This window comes from Rhamphochromis longiceps, linkage group LG17 (genome assembly GCF_057381845.1).
Source record: "Rhamphochromis longiceps isolate RC_006_pf linkage group LG17, R_longiceps_female_GT1.1, whole genome shotgun sequence".
NCBI lineage: Eukaryota > Metazoa > Chordata > Actinopteri > Cichliformes > Cichlidae > Rhamphochromis > Rhamphochromis longiceps.
Window position 1 is genome coordinate 28,372,802 of NC_140573.1, and position 21,054 is coordinate 28,393,855.

At 40.9% G+C, this 21,054-nt stretch overlaps 1 protein-coding gene across 1 annotated transcript; it reads left to right on the forward strand.

Annotated features, from left to right (window-relative positions):
• Positions 1 to 346: 346 nt before the first annotated feature.
• Positions 347 to 18,227, forward strand: LOC146649847 (G1/S-specific cyclin-D2-like). The gene is made up of 5 exons (XM_085385999.1): positions 347 to 770; positions 1,691 to 1,906; positions 6,883 to 7,042; positions 9,895 to 10,043; positions 15,380 to 18,227. The coding sequence occupies exons 1-5, from the start codon at positions 576 to 578 to the stop codon at positions 15,542 to 15,544; spliced, it is 885 nt and encodes a 294-aa protein (XP_085242125.1). The 5' UTR covers positions 347 to 575; the 3' UTR covers positions 15,545 to 18,227.
• Positions 18,228 to 21,054: the final 2,827 nt, after the last annotated feature.

A 21,054-nucleotide genomic window follows, 5' to 3' on the forward strand; every position in this document is an offset into this window, starting at 1 on the left:
CATAATTCATGCATTAGCCTTTCCTTTTTCATTTGCTGCCTCTCTCTTTGGGCATAGCCTCCCAGTACAGCTGTCTGGATACACACAATTACACACATGGTCCTCTCTCCATTAACTTTGATACGACTCTAGCCATCTCACAAGCTCACTCTTGGACTGAGAGCAAAAAACATAGTATTGCTGTAATGACAATGATAATCCTTAAAATTTAAAGTAATATTATATTCATTTATTTATTTATTTTATTTTATGTTTTTGCTTGTTTGTTTTTATTAATAAGGTTTCCGGTTTGTTTTCTGCTTTCTTCCTAGACATTTATTTTGAAAGTTCGTACCGGATGTAGTGCGTGCAGCTGCGGACCATCGACTGCAGCGAGAGGAAGCGAACCGTGAGGCAGCAGGACTGGAGCAAACCCAGCAGTCTCAGCCTCATGCTTCGTCCTGGGCACTTCTCCTCCTCCTGTCCGCTGTCGAAAACACCGTAACAATATTTATTTACTTTTCCTTCATATTATTCAGTAACTAAAACAAAGGCAACATCAAACAAAAAAACGGGGCGAAGACGGGGGCCGAGACATGGAGCTTTACTGCCTGGAGTCGGACCTAGCCGTGAGAGCCCAGCCTGACCTAAACATCCTCTGTGATGACAGAGTGTTGCAGAGTTTATTAACAATCGAGGACAGATTTTTACCTCAGTGTTCGTATTTTCAGCGGGTCCAGAAGGATATTCAGCCTTATATGAGACGAATGGTTGCAGGCTGGATGCATGAGGTTTGTGGGCATTTTATGCACTCGCGGGGCTAACCTAACCGCTTTAGCTAATTTTCAGTTTTTTGATTTGTCTTGTTTTGTTTTTGCACACTTACAAGTTATTTCTGGCTCGTTTTAGCTCGTGGAAAGTTGTCATGGATGTTAACCTGTTTGACAATTGAATAAGAATGACTCACCAAAGGCGTGGGAGAGTCGGAAATTCCACCACGAAGAAAATTCGGCTTCAAAGAAAACAGCCTAGCTGCATATTTACATTGGTTAACAGCTTCAAAGTTTGTGCTTTCTGATAATTAGTAAGTTCAGGCGACAGGGGGGGACTTATTCTTAATTTACATAATCGAAAACTCGAAAATTTCCCCTCAGAGTAATTATTATTAATTTTTTAAAAGTGACTCAGGCTCGGGGCAAGGCAGGCAGCATGAATGCTAAGCCACTTTCATTTTTTCAGCTCAAGAAAATAAGTTGATTTTGGTAAAGTTCTTTCACACAAACTGTCGGAAAGTATTTGAAGAAAACATGTGGATATTTTGCACACTTTATAAGGCTTTTGGGTGGTTTATTTTATTTTATTTTTATTTTTTGATGAGTGAGGCAAGCCCCAACAAGGAAGAGAGACTGAATGGCGATGTGGGGGTTTTGCAGAACGAGTTGCTGTTGAACTAATTTGTTTCTGCCCTGCTCTGACTTTGCAGCCTTTCATGCAGGAAAAAAAAAGACGTGAAAACCAGTCATTTAACCTTTAACCCGAAAACAGTACTATTTATAGCAGAATTAATAGCCACCAAAACCTGTTTTATATACAAACATATTCCTCTTTTTTTCTTTTTCTGTTTTGTTATTGTAGTTGGGTTTTTGTTTTGTTTTGGGTGTTTTGGCATAGTTTTACCTAATATATGTGTCTCCTGTTTAAACTTTTCCAGGTGTGTGAAGAGGAGAAGAGCAATGAAGACGTCTTTCCTTTAGCTATTAATTATTTGGACAGATTTTTAACAGTGATGCCCACAAGAAAGAGTTACTTGCAGCTTCTGGGAGCTGTGTGCATGTTTCTGGCCTCCAAGCTAAAGGACTGCAGGCCCATATCAGCAGAGAAACTTTGCATGTACACAGATAATTCATTCTCACCACGGGAACTGCTGGTAAGAGCAACAGTCCCATCCATTCATCCATCCAAACATTCACTCACTCACTCATGGGAGCATGAAGATGTCGTGTCACGTTTTTTCGATGACTTTATGATGCTAATGGCTGAATTGGTTTCACAGGAAGTTTCCTATTTTCCTTGTAAGTGGAGCACAATACAGCCACATCCTTTCTTTGGATCCATGTGGCCTGAAGAGACGCAGGATGCCATCTAGTGGCAGTTATGCAGTTTAGGATATGGATATCATGAGGAAGCCTGCATTTCTAGTACATATTGAGTATTTCATGCTATTAAAAACCAAACCTCCAAGCTCAAGTATTATTTTCTTACTATCATACGATTTACTACACAACCGTTAACCCAGGGATGCTTTTAAAGGCAACTTTTGGCACCATGTTGGCAGTTTAAAAGTCCCTTTAAGATAAATTTCTCTGTTAATCATTTGTCGTGTAAGAAAGATCTTTAAAAAGAAATTAAGGATAAATAACCCACCCAACACTTATCTCCATTTATTTAGCCTCCTCTTGAGCTTTTGATACTATCACATCGTCATCATCAGCAAAACAGTTTGTTTCTCACTTGCAGATGATCACGATGCTGAATTTTTATTAATATCATAGAGCTAATTTTTTAATCCAGTTTATGTTAATTTCAGGCTCCCCTAGGTGGCTTTTTGTGACTGGAAACATTTGGCTTAGAACAGGGGTGTCAAACATAAGGCCCGGGGACCAGAATTGGCCAGCAGAGGCTCTCAATCCGGCCCATTAGAAGGCTTTGGAGCAAATGAAGGACGGCATGTATTTTCATAAGTTTTACAGCTTTCTTTCCATAGTCATTCATACTACACCAAAGTAACGAAGTAATAAACACTTAAATGCCAGAAAAGTTATTTTCTTTACTAAATGTTCCTAATTTTACACATTTATTTCTTAGGATTAAAGGCCAAAGAGTTGTGCTGACTTATTTTTCTTATATTTAAATATTAAATATTAAACTTCTTTACGCTGACAGAAGGGGGAATTTCACAGATTAAAGCAGGCCACGATGTAAAATGAGTTTGGGACCGCTGGTCTATGACTTCTGCAAGCAAACAAACGTTAGCTTCTGCCCTAAAAAATGTCTTGTTGGAAGTTTCCATTAAAAAAGAAATTGTCTTAAACAACTAAAAGAGTTGCAGATTTAATTTAACCACTTCAGTGCCAGAGTAATTTACATGTTGCAGTAAGATCTGCCAAACTGCTGCCCAGGCTCTCTATGGCTACATCCACACTAGCCTGGATAGATTTGAAAACGGCGTTTTCGTTTGAAACCGCTCCGCGTTCACACTAGCGTTTTCAGTCGTTTTCACAGAGTTGCGCGTCCGCATTGAAACGGCCGAAAACGCTTGGGTTCCAGTACTGCGCAAGAAGATTTGACCTGCCTCATTTCTGTCTGCCGCTTATTTACTTTCTGGCTCTTTGAAACATCGCAGCAAAATGTTGAGGGAAAGCACCGAGTTTTTTAAATGGACTAACAATGAGGTGGAGTTGTTGCTACGAGTAACACAAAAGTAAAAGTTGCAAAAGCGCGTGAGAAATAAAGAATTTGAAGAAAAGCTATCTGGAGCATGTACAGACTGATTAATCTTTAATAGGGCTGTCAAAATTGAGAGCAAACAAAACAACTGCTGTATAATGCCCTCCGCTAACTTAGTTTAATTGGTCACATGACTGAATCATATGACTAACATGCGTCATCATTTTAGAAAGTCTTTGTTTTTGCTGTCTGCACTGCAACGCGAAAGCACCGTTTTCAAATGTATGCGTTTTCGTGAGCGCTTTCAAAACGCTGCGTTTTCCATGAGTGAAAACATCTCAGTGTGGACGGGAGGCCAGAACGGAGAGAAAACGATGCGTTTTCGAGTGAAAATGCATTAGTGTGGACGTAGCCTATGGGTCCTCCTGCTCGGCTGCAGCTGTTTAGGGAAATGACATCCATCCGATTTGATGCTCCATATTGTTGTAAGGCTCCATATTCCTGGATATCCTCACAGGATGCAGAGAGCAGGCAGCAGGAGCCTCTGGAAAATTATTGTAGCTCCTCACTCTTACAGTAAATGTGCTACCCCTGCTGGTGGCAGTTTGCCTGTAAGAGAGAAGTTTAACAATGGTAGCGGGTGGTATTTTTCATCAGGACAGATGTCCCGGAAGTGATCATACCAGTGGCAAACCTATCCCCTATTCATCTCACAATCATCTATCTACATTGAGGCTAAAATCGTGGCTCAAGAGTTGGGCGTTCACCTTGTAATCGGAAGGTTGCCGGTTCGAGCCCCGGCTTGGACAGTCTCGGTCATTGTGTCCTTGGGCAAGACACTTCACCCGTTGCCTACTGGTGGTGGTCAGAGGACCCGGTGGCGCCAGTGTCCGGCAGCCTCGCCTCTGTTAGTGCGCCCCAGGGTGGCTGTGGCTACAATGTAGCTTGCCATCACCAGTGTGTGAATGTGTGTGTGAATGGGTGGATGACTGGATATGTAAAGCGCTTTGGGGTCCTTAGGGACTAGTAAAGCGCTATATAAATACAGGCCATTTACCATTTTTTTTAAAATAGGGTGAAGAGAAACTGGTTATGTACAGGAAACCCACGTAAATGGGATTGACGGGTGACATTTTAGATGACAGAAAAGCGTTTCGGGGTGGGGGGACTGTCCCCGCTGAGCGTTGGGGTTTCGGTGTGTACTACGGTTACTTTTTGTGTGACACAGAGGAAGTGAGAAATTAGAATCAGCTGTGTTCATTCAGCGTTAAAAGGGCATTAAAGAAAACTTCTCTCATGAGAAATATGAGTAGTTTTAATCCCTTTTAATTTCTTGCTGTTGATTGCAGTGATTTCTAACACACTCCAGTTAACCTTTCTCATATTTTTCTACCCATAAATGAAGAAAACCAAACAATGACGCCGTTATCGCAAAGGTTTTCTCATGGTTAACAGAATGGACCTCATGTTCCCACAGAAATTTATTGGTATCACCTTAAGTTAAGTTCAGCCCAGCTTGCCTCATATCAGGCTTATCTGATATAAGTCACACCACCTTCTTAGGAAGTGCATATCAGTTTTCTTTATCCAGTCGCCTAGACACCAGTGAAAATCCAGTGTTAGCCTCACCTGTGACATTTACTGCCAAAGTGTTAGTCTTTGTCTGTTCTAGTTATGATTTTCAGACCACCTCTTTATGTAAACACAACTTCTCTTGTCTCAGACTTTGTTTGCTCGATTTAACACTTCAAAGTAAGTTCCTACAGACCAATATGTGCATTATCAGACCCCCTGGCTTGCTTTTTTTGGGAGTTAGATTTCACAGTGGTGCCACTGGAGGCTTACTCTCTACTGGCACGTGCCGGGGTGCCAGTGCAGCACACATTTTGATAGATTTAAGAACGGAACGGTACACAGTGTTATTCAACGGAGGTTGAGTCGTTTTCACAAATGTAAAATCAAAGCGCGATGATCGCGACCGTGAATCATCTGTGAATTTCTTTTAGTTAGTGGGTTTTACATGGTGCCGTCACTTTTTGGCATCTTATTCTGTTGAAATGTTGAGTTATTTCTAGATTAAGGGGGTGGGAAATGGTAGATTTTTAGATGTTACCACCAGTGCCAGATGTAGTGGCACTGCACTGCTTTTTTGGAAAAAATGTTTTAAATTCTTTTAAAGCCAAAGATAAGCATGTTATGAACTAAAAAATGACCTTTATGTAGCTCATTTTGATTCTATAGGGGAGCAAAACAAGTGATTCAGATTTGATAGGTGTCACCACCTGCCTCGTCTTTTTAATCGTGCCTCAGTAAAACTGCACTATGCTGCACTTCTGTCTCACCTGCCTTCCCTTCGACATGTTCCCACTTATCGTCTGCAGGTACAATTCTTTCAGAAGTGCTTGGAGCAAAGTTTAGACATGAATCTGTTACTGAATGAAAGTGTATTGATGCTAGTGTTTAGCTATTCATAAAAGCGTTACAACAGTACTTCCCCTTTAGAGTGCCTATATCAATAACTCCATTTACAGGGACAGTTCGCCACACCCTTGGATTATTTTCTCCAAATTGACAGTTATTTTAAATGGCACACCTGTGCAACTTTAAATAAAAGCTCAGGTGCAGTTTGGACCCTAAACAAATAAAAAAGCAACACATGTAAGCGTTTTTTCAATGAATGGCTTCTGGAGGAACACGCACACAATCACAGCTCAGAAGAACTAAAGTGAATTCAATTTATTTTAAGGCAGCAGTGCGATGCTTTGCTCTTTTAGGACTTCTGTTTTTCTTAAAAAGAAACAGTGGCAGGTAGAAATGGCTACAGCAACCACATTTCAGTCTCTAAATTTCTCTCGTGTGGGAGGTTAGAGAAAGTGTTATTGATTGTGTTGAAAACTTGATCATAACTAATTGTTTGTCTGAGTAAATTTTAGATGTTGAAGTCTTCATTTGATGTCTCTGCTAAATAATATTTAAAAAATATAGTAAATTGGTTGGTTTTGAATGCAATGAGTTAAGATTAACAGGAAATTAGATAATGCAGTGTGTGCAGTCTTCTTGCTCTTGCAAAGCCTTGCTGTATAAAGAGTGATCTCTGTGCGGCTGCCTGTGCAGCGCTAGCTCATTGTAGAGCTGTGTTTGAGGCTTATGACAGGAAGGAAGGGGCTAGCTGTCTCATTGGCAGGGCCTCTAAGCAGGGCAAGGCTTGTCACATGCCGGCGATATGAACACAAAAGATGCAAGGAATGAGAAAGGCATGCAGATAATAAGATACAGTGAGGATAGATAAAATGAAGAAATGTTGCTCTTCTTACAGAGCTATTTCCTCTGGGAATGGAGGCAGACTAAGATCGTTTTCACGGGCGATACAGACGTGGCAGCATGCCATTTAACCCCCTGACACACACTCTTTTTTTATTTATTTATTTATTTTTAACCCTCATCCTTGTGCTTTAGGACTGGGAACTGGTTGTGCTGGGGAAGTTGAAGTGGAACATGGCCTCCGTCATCCCCAATGATTTTGTAGAGCACATCATACGAAGGCTGCCCCTCCCCACAGAAAAGGTGGTGATGGTTCGCAAGCACACACAGACGTTCATCGCCCTCTGCGCCACAGGTAATGCGGGTACCTGTTGTTTTATTTGTTTGGTTTTTTTTGGTTTTTTTTTAAATTTGTTATTATTTTTTTAATCCTTCATCTGCTCAGTTTCGTGCTTTTTAAAAAAATGTTTACTCAGACATCCACCAGAATATTCCCACACACGCAAACATTCCCCCATCGTGAGTCATCTGTGACCTCTTTCTTCTCTGCTGGCTGCCTTATCCACTTTCTACTCTTTCCACAGCCTGTAGTGAGTTTTTTTTTTGTCTTCACAGCTGCTAAAAGCTACTCAAAGTGGTCATGCACATTTCTCTTCTAAGTGCCTGGGAAAACTCCTATCAGTGCTGTGTTTAGATTAGCCACATACACGGGTAATGATAGCAATCCTATCACACACTCTGTGCTGAGTGACTCAGGTGCAGCTGAATTTTTCTGCGGTACTCCCCTTTCATTGTTTGTTGACAGAGAAACTTCCAGGTTTAAAAAGTCAGGGCAGCGATCCAGTGATCTTCCTTCCTCCTCCCATCGCCACCTTGTGTCCAAAATAAACTCTGGAAAAAGCTTACATGTCCCCCTCAGGCCTCTCCTTAGGTGAATTTTCAAGGCATTCCTTTGCCTAAACTTGGAATCCCTCTAATATTTTCATATCCTGGACAGAAATACTACTGCAGGATCACCTAATGCACATAATATACAGGAAACCTGTCTCACGAGGCTGCTTTTCTTCTGCTACCTCCTCTCCTCTTTTTTAGCTAATTCAATGAAGGAAATAAAACAAAGGGAGGTCACTTTGGTGGATTGAATTCCTCATAAACGTCAGTGCGGTCATATCTGGCTATTAAGCACTTATTTACTGGAGTAAGTTATTGGAATCAGAGGCTCCTTCAGCGAGTTTCATGCCCTGATTTTTATATATATATATATATATATATATATATATATATATATATATATATATATATATATATATATATATATATATATATATATATAAATAAATAAATTAAAAAAAAAAAAAAAAAAAAAAAAATCAGGGCATGAAACTCGCTGAAGGAGCCTCTGATTCCGATAACTTACTCTAGTAAATAAGTATATATGGGTGTGTTTCAGTGGTCACTTCTGCTATTCATAAGCAGCTGCTTATATCCAAGCACAAAGCACCCGCAGTGGAAAAAAAAAAAGAGGCCTGCTGTGGTTGTGCAGTAATGTAAATGTTTGGAGTTTTATATGGAGTTGAGATGTTATTATTATATTGGAGGAGCTCCTCCTATGGACAGCTGGCCCCTGGAGGAGAAGATGGGTGTAGCACAGCTGGCTAAAAGCTATCAGGCCACTGGGACTGGTTTACATTGGCTTTTCTCTATGGGCCTTAAAGAAAGGGGCTCCCTCCCCCCCCCCCGGAAAAAAAATGGCCACCTTAAAATAAATCAGCAATTGAAAGTCTTGTGAGCAGTTTCAGGTAGGAACTATTTTCTTACCAGCCTGTTGTGTCGCCATCTACCGGTGACTTGCTTATCAACGACTGCTTTTAGGCAGTGAATGGTAGACCTTGGAGAGAAGGTAGTTCCTACATCCAACTTAACTTGACAAACTTCATGGATTTTTTTTTTCCTTTTGAATAACTAGATCATGATTTCACTTTTTAAAAGAGCACCACATATTTTGTTCAAAATTGGTGCCAAACGCCAGTCCAGTAAGTTTCTTTTTAGCATGACATTGCCCATCTTTGCCAGAAATCAGGATGTTTCAGTCAACGACGCAAGAAGACAAAAAGCTGTCGGTTATGTAGAGTAATATCTTGGCACATTTGTGTTTTACTTGGTTGTACCAAAGAAAAGTCCCTTAAACACTTTGTTTAAAAATGGTAAAAAAAAAAAAAGGAGCTCTAAAGCAGCAGTCCCCAACCTTTTTTGTGCCACAGACCAGATAAATACAACAAAATAAAATGATACGACCAAGACAAAAACTAGAGTGTTTTGCAAATATAATAATAAACACAAATTCACTGTGTGATTGTGTAACTTTATTAGCAGCGTCCTCCTGAAATGCGCCAACAACATTGAGAGTAACATCCTCCCCTCTGCACCTTAATCCTCTCTGGTCGCTATGGTAATGCGTAAATATTTCTTTCAAAATAAGACACAACTACAACATGGGAAAAGACAGAGTTAATGATAAAACCTGAAAACCATAAATTTCACACCCAAGCCTCAACTCTCATGGCCCGATACCAAAGAACTCACGGACCGGTCTGGGGGTTGGGGACTGCTGCTCTAAAATCAAAGATAAGAGAAATCTCAGCCAATCACAGGACAAAGAGGGTGTGAAGGAGGGATTATTTGTTTTGGGAAGTTACTGCCCTACGTATAAAAGACAATGAGGTGGGATTGCTGAAGCTCCTTGCCGTTACTTAATCGAATAACCAAGCGGTGGAAAGGACTTCTCACAATCAGCACTTGCTGGTTTTCCTTGTTGTTCTCTCCATGTCCGCCTCCTTTTCTGCCTCCTCCCAGGCCTGTTGTCACTTAAGTCTCTGAGACTTGGATGCAGACCGAAGGGAGTCGTGCCTGGAACTCATTGCTCAGCGAGTAGGAGGATTCCTACTCTGTTTTTCTAATCACAGCTGAAGTTCCTGTGAAGGACGCCACACAGGTTCCACTGTGGAGCTTCGTCTGCTGAAATCCAGACTGTGGGAAAATCAGATTCAGCTGTAAAGCATGTATGATGGAGATGATTCAGACGTTTCACCTCTTTTGCATCTGTGACACTTCCTCTGGGCGGATTTAAGTAATGTTGCTCTATGTGTCACATGAGGATGTAATTTCCATGTGTCACTGTGGCTTAATGCTCTCTCTTTCCCTCACCAGATGACCGCCTTGCTATGAACCCTCCTTCTATGATAGCCTCTGGCAGCATGGGAGCCGCTATCTGTGGCCTGCAGTTGGACCACACTGACCAGAGGCTGAGTCGAGACAACCTGACAGACCTGCTGGCCAAGATCACCAACACGGAGGTGGTGAGTACCACAGCGGGGAAATTTATACTCGACAGCAGGAATTACTCAATACTTTCAGCGCTTCGAAACAATACGCTGTTAATAGCGATCATTGCAACATCTCACGACAGCAGCATAAAAGGCTCTTTAGTAAACAACAGTGATGACTTCAGTGGTGGCAGGCTGAAGCTATTTACTTTTCATGGAGAGAGGGAGAGCAAGCATTTGGCTGCTGGCTGGGGAGCCAGACTGCTGCTATAAAGAGCAGAGGGAATGTCTTCTTAAAACTCAGAGCCCACATTCTTGTGGTACGACACATGCAATTTCTTTGCAGGACTCCTACTTTAGCTGTGTGCCCCTCCTGGTGGAGGAATACGTATGCACTGAAGGCAAGAAGCATCTTTTCCAGTGAAGGATGATGCAGACACAGAGTTACTTGCAACAGACTAACTTCAGTGTTTAGTGTAACTTGCTGAGCTTTAAAATATCAGACAATACTGCACAAATCTCAAAGTGTGTGACATGCATCTGCAACTAGTTTTTATTGTTTTGAGGTTTTACAGACACCTGACCACTAACCACGTGATGCTAACTTGGTGTTCTGGATATGTGACAGTGTAGGGTCAAAGAAGGCCCAGAGACCAGTCGCCAAAAATGTGCGCACTCTGAGTTTTAGTGAAAACTTCCTAACAGCTGCTGGATCTTTGCATGGAAGACTACTCTCTGAGCAGGAGTGAAACTGAAAAGTGAAACTGCGAACGCGGAACGTTTACCTTCAAAGTAAAAGTTCCACTTTAAAAGAAAAAAATAAATAAATAAATTTTTGGGTGTTTAAGCCTTAGACAGAAGCAAGGAATGCCTCTAAACCAGCACAACTTTTTCTCTGAAGGCGAACGTACTTTCACTTCCTCGGCTAGTACAAGTGTTTGTAGACAGGTTGAGCAAACTGCAGTTGACTGCAGAAATCTTCTAGCAACCTCAATCACTCGCCAACTACGTTTTTTTCCACACTATAAGGCGCACTTAAAATCCTTTAATTTTCACAAAAATTGACAGTGCGCCTTATAATCCGATACAACTATTGTATGAATCTGGTTGTGCTTACTGACCTCGAATCGATTTTGTGTGGTACACGGTGCTCAAAAATCTCTCAAATGTTTTAGTGCGACTTTAGTAAGCTACGAAGCCACACCACTTAATGGATTGTGGGAGCATTACAGCTACCGTAGTCAGGTAGCCGTAATGCTCCCACAGTTTTGGGTCCAAAACTCCGTCTGTTTCAGGTCCCAAAGTCAAACTAACACTGCGGCATCACTGACAGTTAAAAACTGTCTAAATTCTTTCATCTTTAATAAAATCATCAGAGTTGCTGCTTTACCAGGTTTCACAATTAAGTTTGACATTTAGGCATCAATGAAAACAGAATTGATGAAATTTAATGGAGTTAGAAATTAGCAGGAAGTTAGCTCCCTATTTTCCACCTAAGCATGACATAGCATGTTCTGACTGGGAGATTTCTGAAAAAATTAAAACGTACAGCTCTGCTATCACTTCCAACAGAAATGAAGACAGAAAATTTAACAGCAGTGGCGTTTGTAGGGTTACTGAAGTTGGACTAGCTGCTATATAATGATGTGCTACGTGATCGCTGGCATCACAGCTATGTTAGCATGACATAAACACAGTGAAGCTGGAGGATGAACACTAACTTTTGAGATAATCCATCCACAGTACGAGATTAGTCATTAATATACTGCAACAACACGGGAGTAGAGCAGCTGCGAGAGAATTCAACATTAATTAATTAATGGTACGGAAGTGGAGGAAGCAAGAAGAATGAGATGAGTAAAGTTTGATTTATCTGACTGTTTTGTTTTGCTTAATTCTGCTTATAATCCGGTGTGCGTTATGTATGAAAACCGACCTGTTCATCGACAGTGTGGCTTATGGTCCGAAAAATACGGTAGTTTGTAAAATCTGCTAATTAAAGTATCAGAAGCCCAGTGGTCTGCTCGGCCTAAGCACTGGGATTTGTTTTTTAATTTTTAAAAGGAGTAGTCTAAGCTAAGCTAACTAGTGTCTTTTATTAGCCCATCATTGGTTTTACACATGAATAAAATTTGAAAAAATAAAGAAGTCTAAAAGCAAGTAAATAAAGAGCAAAATGCTACAAATTAATATTTTTTTCAATCAGTTAGACTGACATCTGTCTAATAACTGTACATTATGGTAGGATAGATGATGGTTTCACGCCTTGGCAAACACAGCTCCATTTTTGCCACATGATTACTGTTAAATGGGATCTGTAGCACTAATAAAATTTATTTTGTGCAACATGAAAGGCCCCTGGGGAGAGAAAAAAAAACACTGCCAAGGGACTCAACTGTTCGCTGACAGCCACGCTTAATCTAAGTCGGAGAATTTCATGCATCATGCCTGTACTGAGTGCTTGGATCGTAAGATAACCAAGTTTTGGATTAGTTTGCACTTTTTTCCTTGAACGTCCAGACGGCTTCAAATAAGACGGGCAAACTTACATGACCTTATAAATGATGGCGTGCACTACCAGGGTAGATGTGCCATCATAATGCCATTTTTACAGTTCATCAGTGTGCACTAGGAGATGTTGTAAACTGTAAAGACATACAACTGTGTGTATCTGTGGGCAAGATGTACAGTGGGGCAAAAAAGTATTTAGTCAGCCACCGATTGTGCAAGTTCCCCCACTTAAAATGATGACAGAGGTCAGTAATTTGCACCAGAGGTACACTTCAACTGTGAGAGACACCTGTCCACAGCTGCAAACAGTCAGACTCCAAACTCCGCCATGGCCAAGACCAAAGAGCTTTCGAAGGACACCAGGAAAAGTATTGTAGACCTGCACCAGACTGGGAAGAGTGAATCTACAATAGGCAAGCAGCTTGGTGTGAAAAAATCAACTGTGGGAGCAATCATCAGAAAATGGAAGACATACAAGACCACTGATAATCTCCCTCGATCTGGGGCTCCACGCAAGATCTCATCCCGTGGGGTCAAAATGATCATGAGAACGGTGAGCAAAGATCCCAGAACCACACGGGGGGACCTGGTGAATGACCTGCAGAGAGCTGGGACCAAAGTAACAAAGGTCACCATCAGTAACACACTACAACGGCAGGGAATCAAATCCCGCAGTGCCAGACGTGTTCCGCTGCTGAAGCCAGTGCATGTCCAGGCCCGTCTGAAGTTTGCCAGAGAGCACATGGATGATACAGCAGAGGATTGGGAGAATGTCATGTGGTCAGATGAAACCAAAGTAGAACTTTTTGGTATAAACTCAACTCGTCGTGTTTGGAGGAAGAAGAATACTGAGTTGCATCCCAAGAACACCATACCTACTGTGAAGCATGGGGGTGGAAACATCATGCTATGGGGCTGTTTTTCTGCCAAGGGGACAGGACGACTGATCCGTGTTAAGGACAGAATGAATGGGGCCATGTATCGTGAGATTTTGAGCCAAAACCTCCTTCCATCAGTGAGAACTTTGAAGATGAAACGAGGCTGGGTCTTCCAACGTGACAATGATCCAAAACACACCGCCCGGGCAACAAAGGAGTGGCTCCGTAAGAAGCATTTGAAAGTCCTGGAGTGGCCTAGCCAGTCTCCAGACCTCAACCCCATAGAAAATCTGTGGCGGGAGTTGAAAGTCCGTGTTGCTCGGCGACAGCCCCAAAACATCACTGCTCTCGAGAAGATTTGCATGGAGGAATGGGCCAAAATACCAGCTACTGTGTGTGCAAACCTGGTAAAGACCTATAGTAAACGTTTGACCTCTGTTATTGCCAACAAAGGTTATGTTACAAAGTATTGAGTTGTATTTTTGTTATTGACCAAATACTTATTTTCCACCCTGATTTACGAATAAATTCTTTACAAATCCTACCATGTGGATTCATGGATTTTTTTTTCACATTCTGTCTCTCACAGTTGAAGTGTACCTCTGGTGCAAATTACTGACCTCTGTCATCATTTTAGGTGGGGGAACTTGCACAATCGGTGGCTGACTAAATACTTTTTTGCCCCACTGTATATAGAGATAGATATATTAGTCATAGTCACTGGTATATCTTTTCTTTAAATATTGATTACTGAGAAAAAGTACTCTCAGAGGGCATCTATACTGGGTAGGTAGTTTTTTGCTGCAGCACAACAGTCACACAGATTTCAGGATAGAAATCCATAACGGCCTTAGAAACGGCACTCTTAGCTTGTGGTTGCGCTGCCATGGTGATGTGGGCCCCGCGACCCAGCCGGCCGTCACAACAGGCACTCCGTCTGCAGCCCATCAGGTTCCAATTATTCGTGCATTTTAAAGGAATGTTGGCCCCTCCGCAAGTTCTGCTCATTCCTTAAGAGTCCTGCAGCCGGCTCAGAGAGGCAGACCTCCCACATCTTTCGCACAGACCTGCAGGGGGGACGGAGACTGAGGGAGACGAAGAGAGGATCCCTTTTAATAAGAAAAGCCGTCCAAAAACATCCGGTCCCACTGTCCTATATTCTGTTTTACACCCTAACTCAGAGGGTTAGGGTGCAGCAGGTCAAAGCCATTTCCTCTAAGACCTCCACATGGGATTGACCGTGAAGTAAACCCAAGGGGGAGGGTGGAGGAAGGGAGTCCAGAGTTCCCTGACACTCCCCAGAGCTCGTGTGGGAGTCCTTCAGCTTGTACCACAGACATGCACATGTCCGGTGCCCGCTGTGCAGCTCGCTGCTCCGTGCCACTGGTATCGGAGTGTGCTGGCACCCATTGTTCTGGTCATGATGCAGACAGGACCACCTACCGCAGCAGAACATAATTCCCCGCTGGTATGCCATGCATGTGACCAAAGCTGTTAAACAACTCGCATGTCAAATGCAGCTGAAATTCCAACATTTTGCACACTAGTGTCTGCTACAGGTGCACAGATTAAGTGAGCAGACTGCCGGGGAATGGGGGGTGTATTTACAGTAACACGGCTATAGTAGAGCAGAGAGAGCCAGTTAAAGGGCATGTGTATGCCGTCAACTTTTGCTGTGGAAGCCATAAAAATAACTTAAATGTAACATTTCTGTACTTTTATTTCTTTTTGCTTTATGTGCATGAATAGTGATACATTTTAAATCCTTGAACAGATTTTGAGTGATAACTCAAAAAAGGATTTTTCCTAAATCAAAGGCTTGACTTCAGTTGCCACACAATATAGTGCTAAACATTGCAAACCTGCAAAAATGAATCTTGGATGGAGGGGATTATGTGTCTTTAAAGCACCCAGACGCTAGCAGAGGTTTGATGGAAGGGTGTGTTTAACCGCTGCTGACCCTTTTTAAAATTGTTCCAGGATTGTTTGAAGGCCTGCCAGGAACAAATAGAGCGTGTGCTGACCACCAGCCTGCAGCAGGGGCAGCAGTACCGGCAGGAGACCAGCGTCCGGGCTGGCAGCAAGGCAAGGGAGCAGCAAGACCAGTCCAGCACCCCGACAGACGTGCGCGACATCAACTTATGAGCTCCCGACGCCACCGGACTCGCACAACACTCATGTTTGCCAGCCAATGAACTGACAGGAGTGAGGGCTTGTGAGCTGCCAGTAAATCTGCATCAAGTCACCACCTACACCCCCACCCCCTGTTGAGTGATGGTGTGACAATCGATGAACTTTTAGAAGTTTCTAGTTTTTCTTTTTCCTTTTTTTTTTCTGTTTTTTTTTTTTTCTTTTTTTTTTTGTTGCCCCATTCACACCTGGTTTGGGTGTACTTTCACCTTTTTTGTACGGGCCACATGTAATCAAACAGCTACTTTTAAAAAAAGGAAAAAAAGAAAGGATTAATTCTTGAAAACTTGATAGTGCCTTAGGTTTCGAGAAAGGAAACCTGAATATATTTTCATACTTGAAAAAAAAACAACATAATTTTATGAAATATACATATTCCTTTTGATAATACCTAGCAAAGTGAATTTAATACTGTATATTTAGTATTTAGTTATGTTACTCTTTAAATATCTCTTAGCAGTTATCAATTAATAGTTTTAATGGGATGTTTCCTTTTCTGGAAATCCATATAGTAGTGATTCAAATGCTGATAATAAATACAAGGCATTTAAACCAAGCTGATATCCAACCAGAGGAGCTCTACTGCAGCTAGCTGCTCTGCCTACCATACTGTGCACCTGTAGTACTGCTTACTATTTATGCAGAAGCGTGCTGGCTAGGAGTGGGCTGGGCCTGCTCAACATAGGGAAGGACATGAAGATGGTTTCAGGCGTGCATTAGATGTGCTGACAGGACCGTATGTTCGTGTATTTGCATTCAGCAAAGATATGCCGTCGTTTGTGTGGTGTTTTTATAGGTGAAGCTTGTACATAGTGGAGGGCGCAGATGATGAAAGAGGAGATCTGGCAAGTGTCTTACCAAGTTTGAGAGAGGACTGGAGTAAGTGAAGGGTGTGTTGGTAGGTTTTTAGAATAAAAGAGAGCATGAGGAAAGTGGGTTAAAATGCAACAAGTGTGGATTGATGATTATTTTAAGCTTTATGATGTTCATGCAGCTGCACGACACTTGAGTGACACGCAGGAGGAGGAATAATAATAATCCCTGGTGATGTCCGGTTGGGTGGGGGTCGGTTCGGTGCACTGCAGTTTCTCGTGTTCAGCAGTTATACCATTTTTATTCTTTTATCCTTATTTTTTGCAGAGAGGGCGATTTGGAACAATATCGATGCACTTTTAAAAACACTCCTTAAGATCGGTAGGGGGGATCGTGGTTGAGGAGAGTTCAGAGAGGGTTTTAGGGGTCTTTTTTTCTTTTTTGGTTTTATTAGTTTTTCTTTTAAGTTATTAGGATTTTTTTTCCTGGGCTGGATTCCCATGGGGGTAACACACGTTTATCTTGAAAGCTCGACCCCTACAGGTGAGTAGTCATAGGATAATAATCGGTGTTATAGTGTAATTGTTTATAAACCAAGAAAAGCCAAGTCATGTTTAGACTTCAGTGCATTTATTTAACTCTTGAACTTGAATTTTTTTTTTTCAAAGCAACTCCAACCCTTTTCCGCTAGTTCTTTAAAATAGTTACAGTCTGTATCCTAAATATTCTTGTTCGTGTTTTGTTTGTCTACACCGCTTTCTGAAGTTTTAAAACTGCCATGTGTGCGAGTTTTACATGTATTGAATTTCTCGTTAGACCAGAAATGTAGTTTCTAAATCGTACTCCTGCATGCTCAGTTTGTACAAAAAAAATCCACAAAAAATAAGCCAAATGCTCCCCCTCTGAAAGAATGCTTTAAGCTGAAAGATGTTTATGCTTTTAAAGGTTTTGTTCATGATTTTTAAAAGCAACAATTCCAAAGTAAGTAAAGATAGATTATACACGTCATTCTCTTGCTGCTACGAAGCTTTTCTTTTCTAGTCTTACACAAAGATGCCTTATTGTCATTCACACGTGTGCTGCTATATTATGAAATATTGTGTATGTAACAAGTCTTTTGCTTATTTTGTGTGTGTGTTTGTGTGTGTATGTATATGTGCGTGTGTGTGTGTGTGTGTCATCGTACATGTACCGGAGGGAACGTAACAGTTTGGTGCGTGACTGGAAGTAATCGTGTTTGCCAATCTCTTTTGATTAGCATGTTTTATTCCTCTATTGATTTGTAACTTTGTAATCTATCATATTCTTGCTGCTTCTGTGTAATGTTTGTGTACCTCAGGTTAATTTGGACGGACAGAGCGAGAACCCATCTCATTACCTCATCACACACACTCACTTCACATCACACACGTCTTTCACTCTTAATTCATCGGACGGGTTTTACTTTTATGGGGGGGTTTCCACCCCCTCTACCTTCCCTCCTTTCCCTCCATTCTGGGTAAGACAAATATCCACCACCAGGTGTCCCTGAGCAGTTACAAGTGCCTATAGCCTACTTTAAAACCATTTCATATATCTGGTGCTAAACTAAGAACAGCCTATACTGTATGTGATGCACGTGCCAGAAAGAGTTTTGATCAGTTCATTGGAATATTTTTGTTTTCCTGAGGTACCCATTTATTCAGAGTTTAAACCATCAGAATGTTTTATCTTTGTTTGGTGTGGTTGTTATTCCCAACTGCTCTCCCACTATCCCCCCTCCCCTCAAGTTCAGCCACACAATGTACCTCAACAATTTGTCCTCAATAAATTGGCTAAAAATCAACCAGCTTTTTTTGTCTTTATTTCCACTTCCACAATCTTAATTATGTGTGATGATACCACTCTTATTGTCAGCAGAGGGCGACAAAACCACAAGCAACATGTAAGTAGGTGAAAATTATGGACAACAGGTAGCAGAATGTTTCTGTGTGGCATTAAAGCTAAACATGGAAACGGGAGTAAAAAATACTGCATGTTATATGAATATCATCATATCCTGCTACCTAAAATAAGATTTTTTTTTTTTATCAAAGCCAAATATAAAATGTGTAATTCACATAAAGAATAAAGTACAATTTGTTTGCTCAGGCAGTATCTTGTTTATATTCCAGAGTTTTCTTCTACCTCATCAGAAAGGTAACACTAAGTCCTGTCACCAGGTAAATTTCAAAATAATATATTCTAGAGGGTTTCGTATGTTCTAACATAGAAACACCACACATGATTTTAAAAACGTACTTAAAAAAATGGTCTCGCTATTATTTTTCTTTGTTTTGTTTTAGCAACAGGGTGGATATGTGTATAGGAAAGGGTTACAAAACGACTTTATAAAATAATCTCGCACAGACACACACTCACAAGCCACTAGGTTTTGGTCAGAAAACAGAAAATATCCAGTGAGTAGCAGTTCTGGAAACTGCACAAGCACAGGAACTGCAGGACCTAGGATTGAGCAGCTCTCTCTGCAGCTGGATCCTTAACTTCCTGTCTGACATTTCACTCACGTGTGCTGGACCAGTGTACCAGCACATGTGATGTGACAATAAAAGTGAATTTATTTGATGTGATTTGACTTCTCTAGTTGAAAATACTTTATTGATGCTAGACGTCAGAGGTGATGGCTTTGAGCTGATAGGAAGGCAACCGCGAGTCTAATAACCACTTGTAGCAACCAAGGTATGCAGAAGAGCATCTCTGAGAACATTGAAACATCTTGAAGCAGATGGGCCACAGCAGTGGAAAACTACTGTGAGCTAACAGGAAATGGAGGCTACAGTTCACTTGCTGAGCCTCGTTCTGCCGGAGGTTTCTTCCTGTTAAAAAGGAGCTTTTTCCTTCCTGCTGTCACCAAGTGCTTGTTGATAGTGCTTGCTCATATATCAATATCAATGAGAAAAAAATAATTAAATATGTATGTGTGTGTACATATGTCCGCACAAATACATGTTACTTATGGAGCGATTGATGATTGTCATATTTCACGAGAGTAATTGATGGTGACTAATTATGTTGAATGTTTTAAAGCACAGGATCACAGTTAGACGGCGAAGGTCAGCTAGTGATACAAGGCTGAACCAGCTCTACCTACACAAGCATCTTCTGAGACTTCCATTCAGCAAAATATGTCCAGGTTTGGATGTTATTTAAAGAATATGCATTTGAGTGGTATAGTTATTCTAACTTGTTAAACTTTGAGATTAATTAAATATTTATACATTACACATTTGGCTTTGTCTGCAAAGGACAAGGAGGAAATTATCAACAGAGATGCTTCATTTCTTCAACTAGTTGTTTGCACTTCTTCTACAGCCTTTTTCTTTTTCCCTTTTCCTCCTCTGGACTATTTAAAAACAGAAACACAGACCTCTCTCATGGTTGTCCAAAATAGGTCAAGCACCAAAACAACACCACTTTAAACCCTCTGAGGAACTAATGGTTTTACGGACAGGTTTGGGAAGGATGACACAATGTTTCGGAGGATGCTGGCCATTAGGCGTTGTGAGACTTGCTATGAAATTTTTCATGAGGTAATAAGTGGGGTTATGTTTAGATATTTTATATTTATTTGCACAAAAGAATAGCAATGCATACAAATATAGTTTGTATGAGATGATGGCAGAATTGAATTTATTCCAGAAATGCTGTGGTTCTTGTTAATCTGATAAATGTTGGTGAATCAAACCTGGACATACTAGTATGATCCATAATTCAATTAAAACTATACAGATCCTTTTTAGATTATTGATCCATCAGGTAAGTCTGTGTACATGTCTATTTTGAATCTCCTGGCAGCTTTTGGACTCCACAAAACAGCTCTTGTAATCACACACTAAGAAAAGAGAAGAATAATCAAAAACAATTCATGGCTAAGTTCTTCCCTCAAAATTGAAGTGTTCAGTCCTAGTTCAGGCTTGCCGCTGAATTGTGGTAATCTGCACTGCAAAAACATTAATTTAAATGAATGATGAAATTCTGCCTTTGTATTATTATTATTCCTCACCTAACGATTTATAACTGGAACTGGTTGTGATAACAATTAACACTGTGTTCTTAATATCTCTGAAGATCGGTAACGATAACACATAAATTCAAGTTGAGTCAACAACTTCCCTATAGGACTTATTGTTGGTGCAACTTAGCTGAATCAACGGGTGATATTGCACTCTTACAATCTTGGAATCTAAATTATGAATGAACACGTAAGTTAAGCCAGCTATTTACTTACAACCAGATGTTTGCCTCAATCATTTTGTCAAGAGGAAAAATGAAGTAATAAAGTGGCCTTTGGTAAGTAAATACTTTAACCCTTTAAAAATAAATAAATAAATAAAAGCAGCACTTTTAGGTGAGTTTAGTCCTTTATTTTTGTAGTCTTTAGTTTTAACTTTGTAGGAAGAAGTACAGAGTCTGTTCTGACTTCTTCAAGATCAAATCCATGGTGAAGAAGAAGAACTTAAATCCTTGGTGAGACAGTTCCTCCTGGCATATTTCAGAGTGAATGGAGTTGGACTTTTGATCCTTCCAAGATGTAAGTCAGTATGTGAAGGCCACAAGTTGTACAAGTTTTAGGTTGTATGGAGAAATGATGATCTGAGAGAACACTAACAATG

Coding starts and splice junctions, on each gene's coding strand:
- LOC146649847 (XM_085385999.1), top strand. CDS start 576: ATGGAGCTTTACTGCCTGGAGTCGGACCTAGCCGTGAGAGCCCAGCCT. Junction 771..1,690: donor TTGCAGGCTGGATGCATGAG/GTTTGTGGGCAT, acceptor AAACTTTTCCAG/GTGTGTGAAGAGGAGAAGAG. Junction 7,043..9,894: donor CATCGCCCTCTGCGCCACAG/GTAATGCGGGTA, acceptor TTCCCTCACCAG/ATGACCGCCTTGCTATGAAC.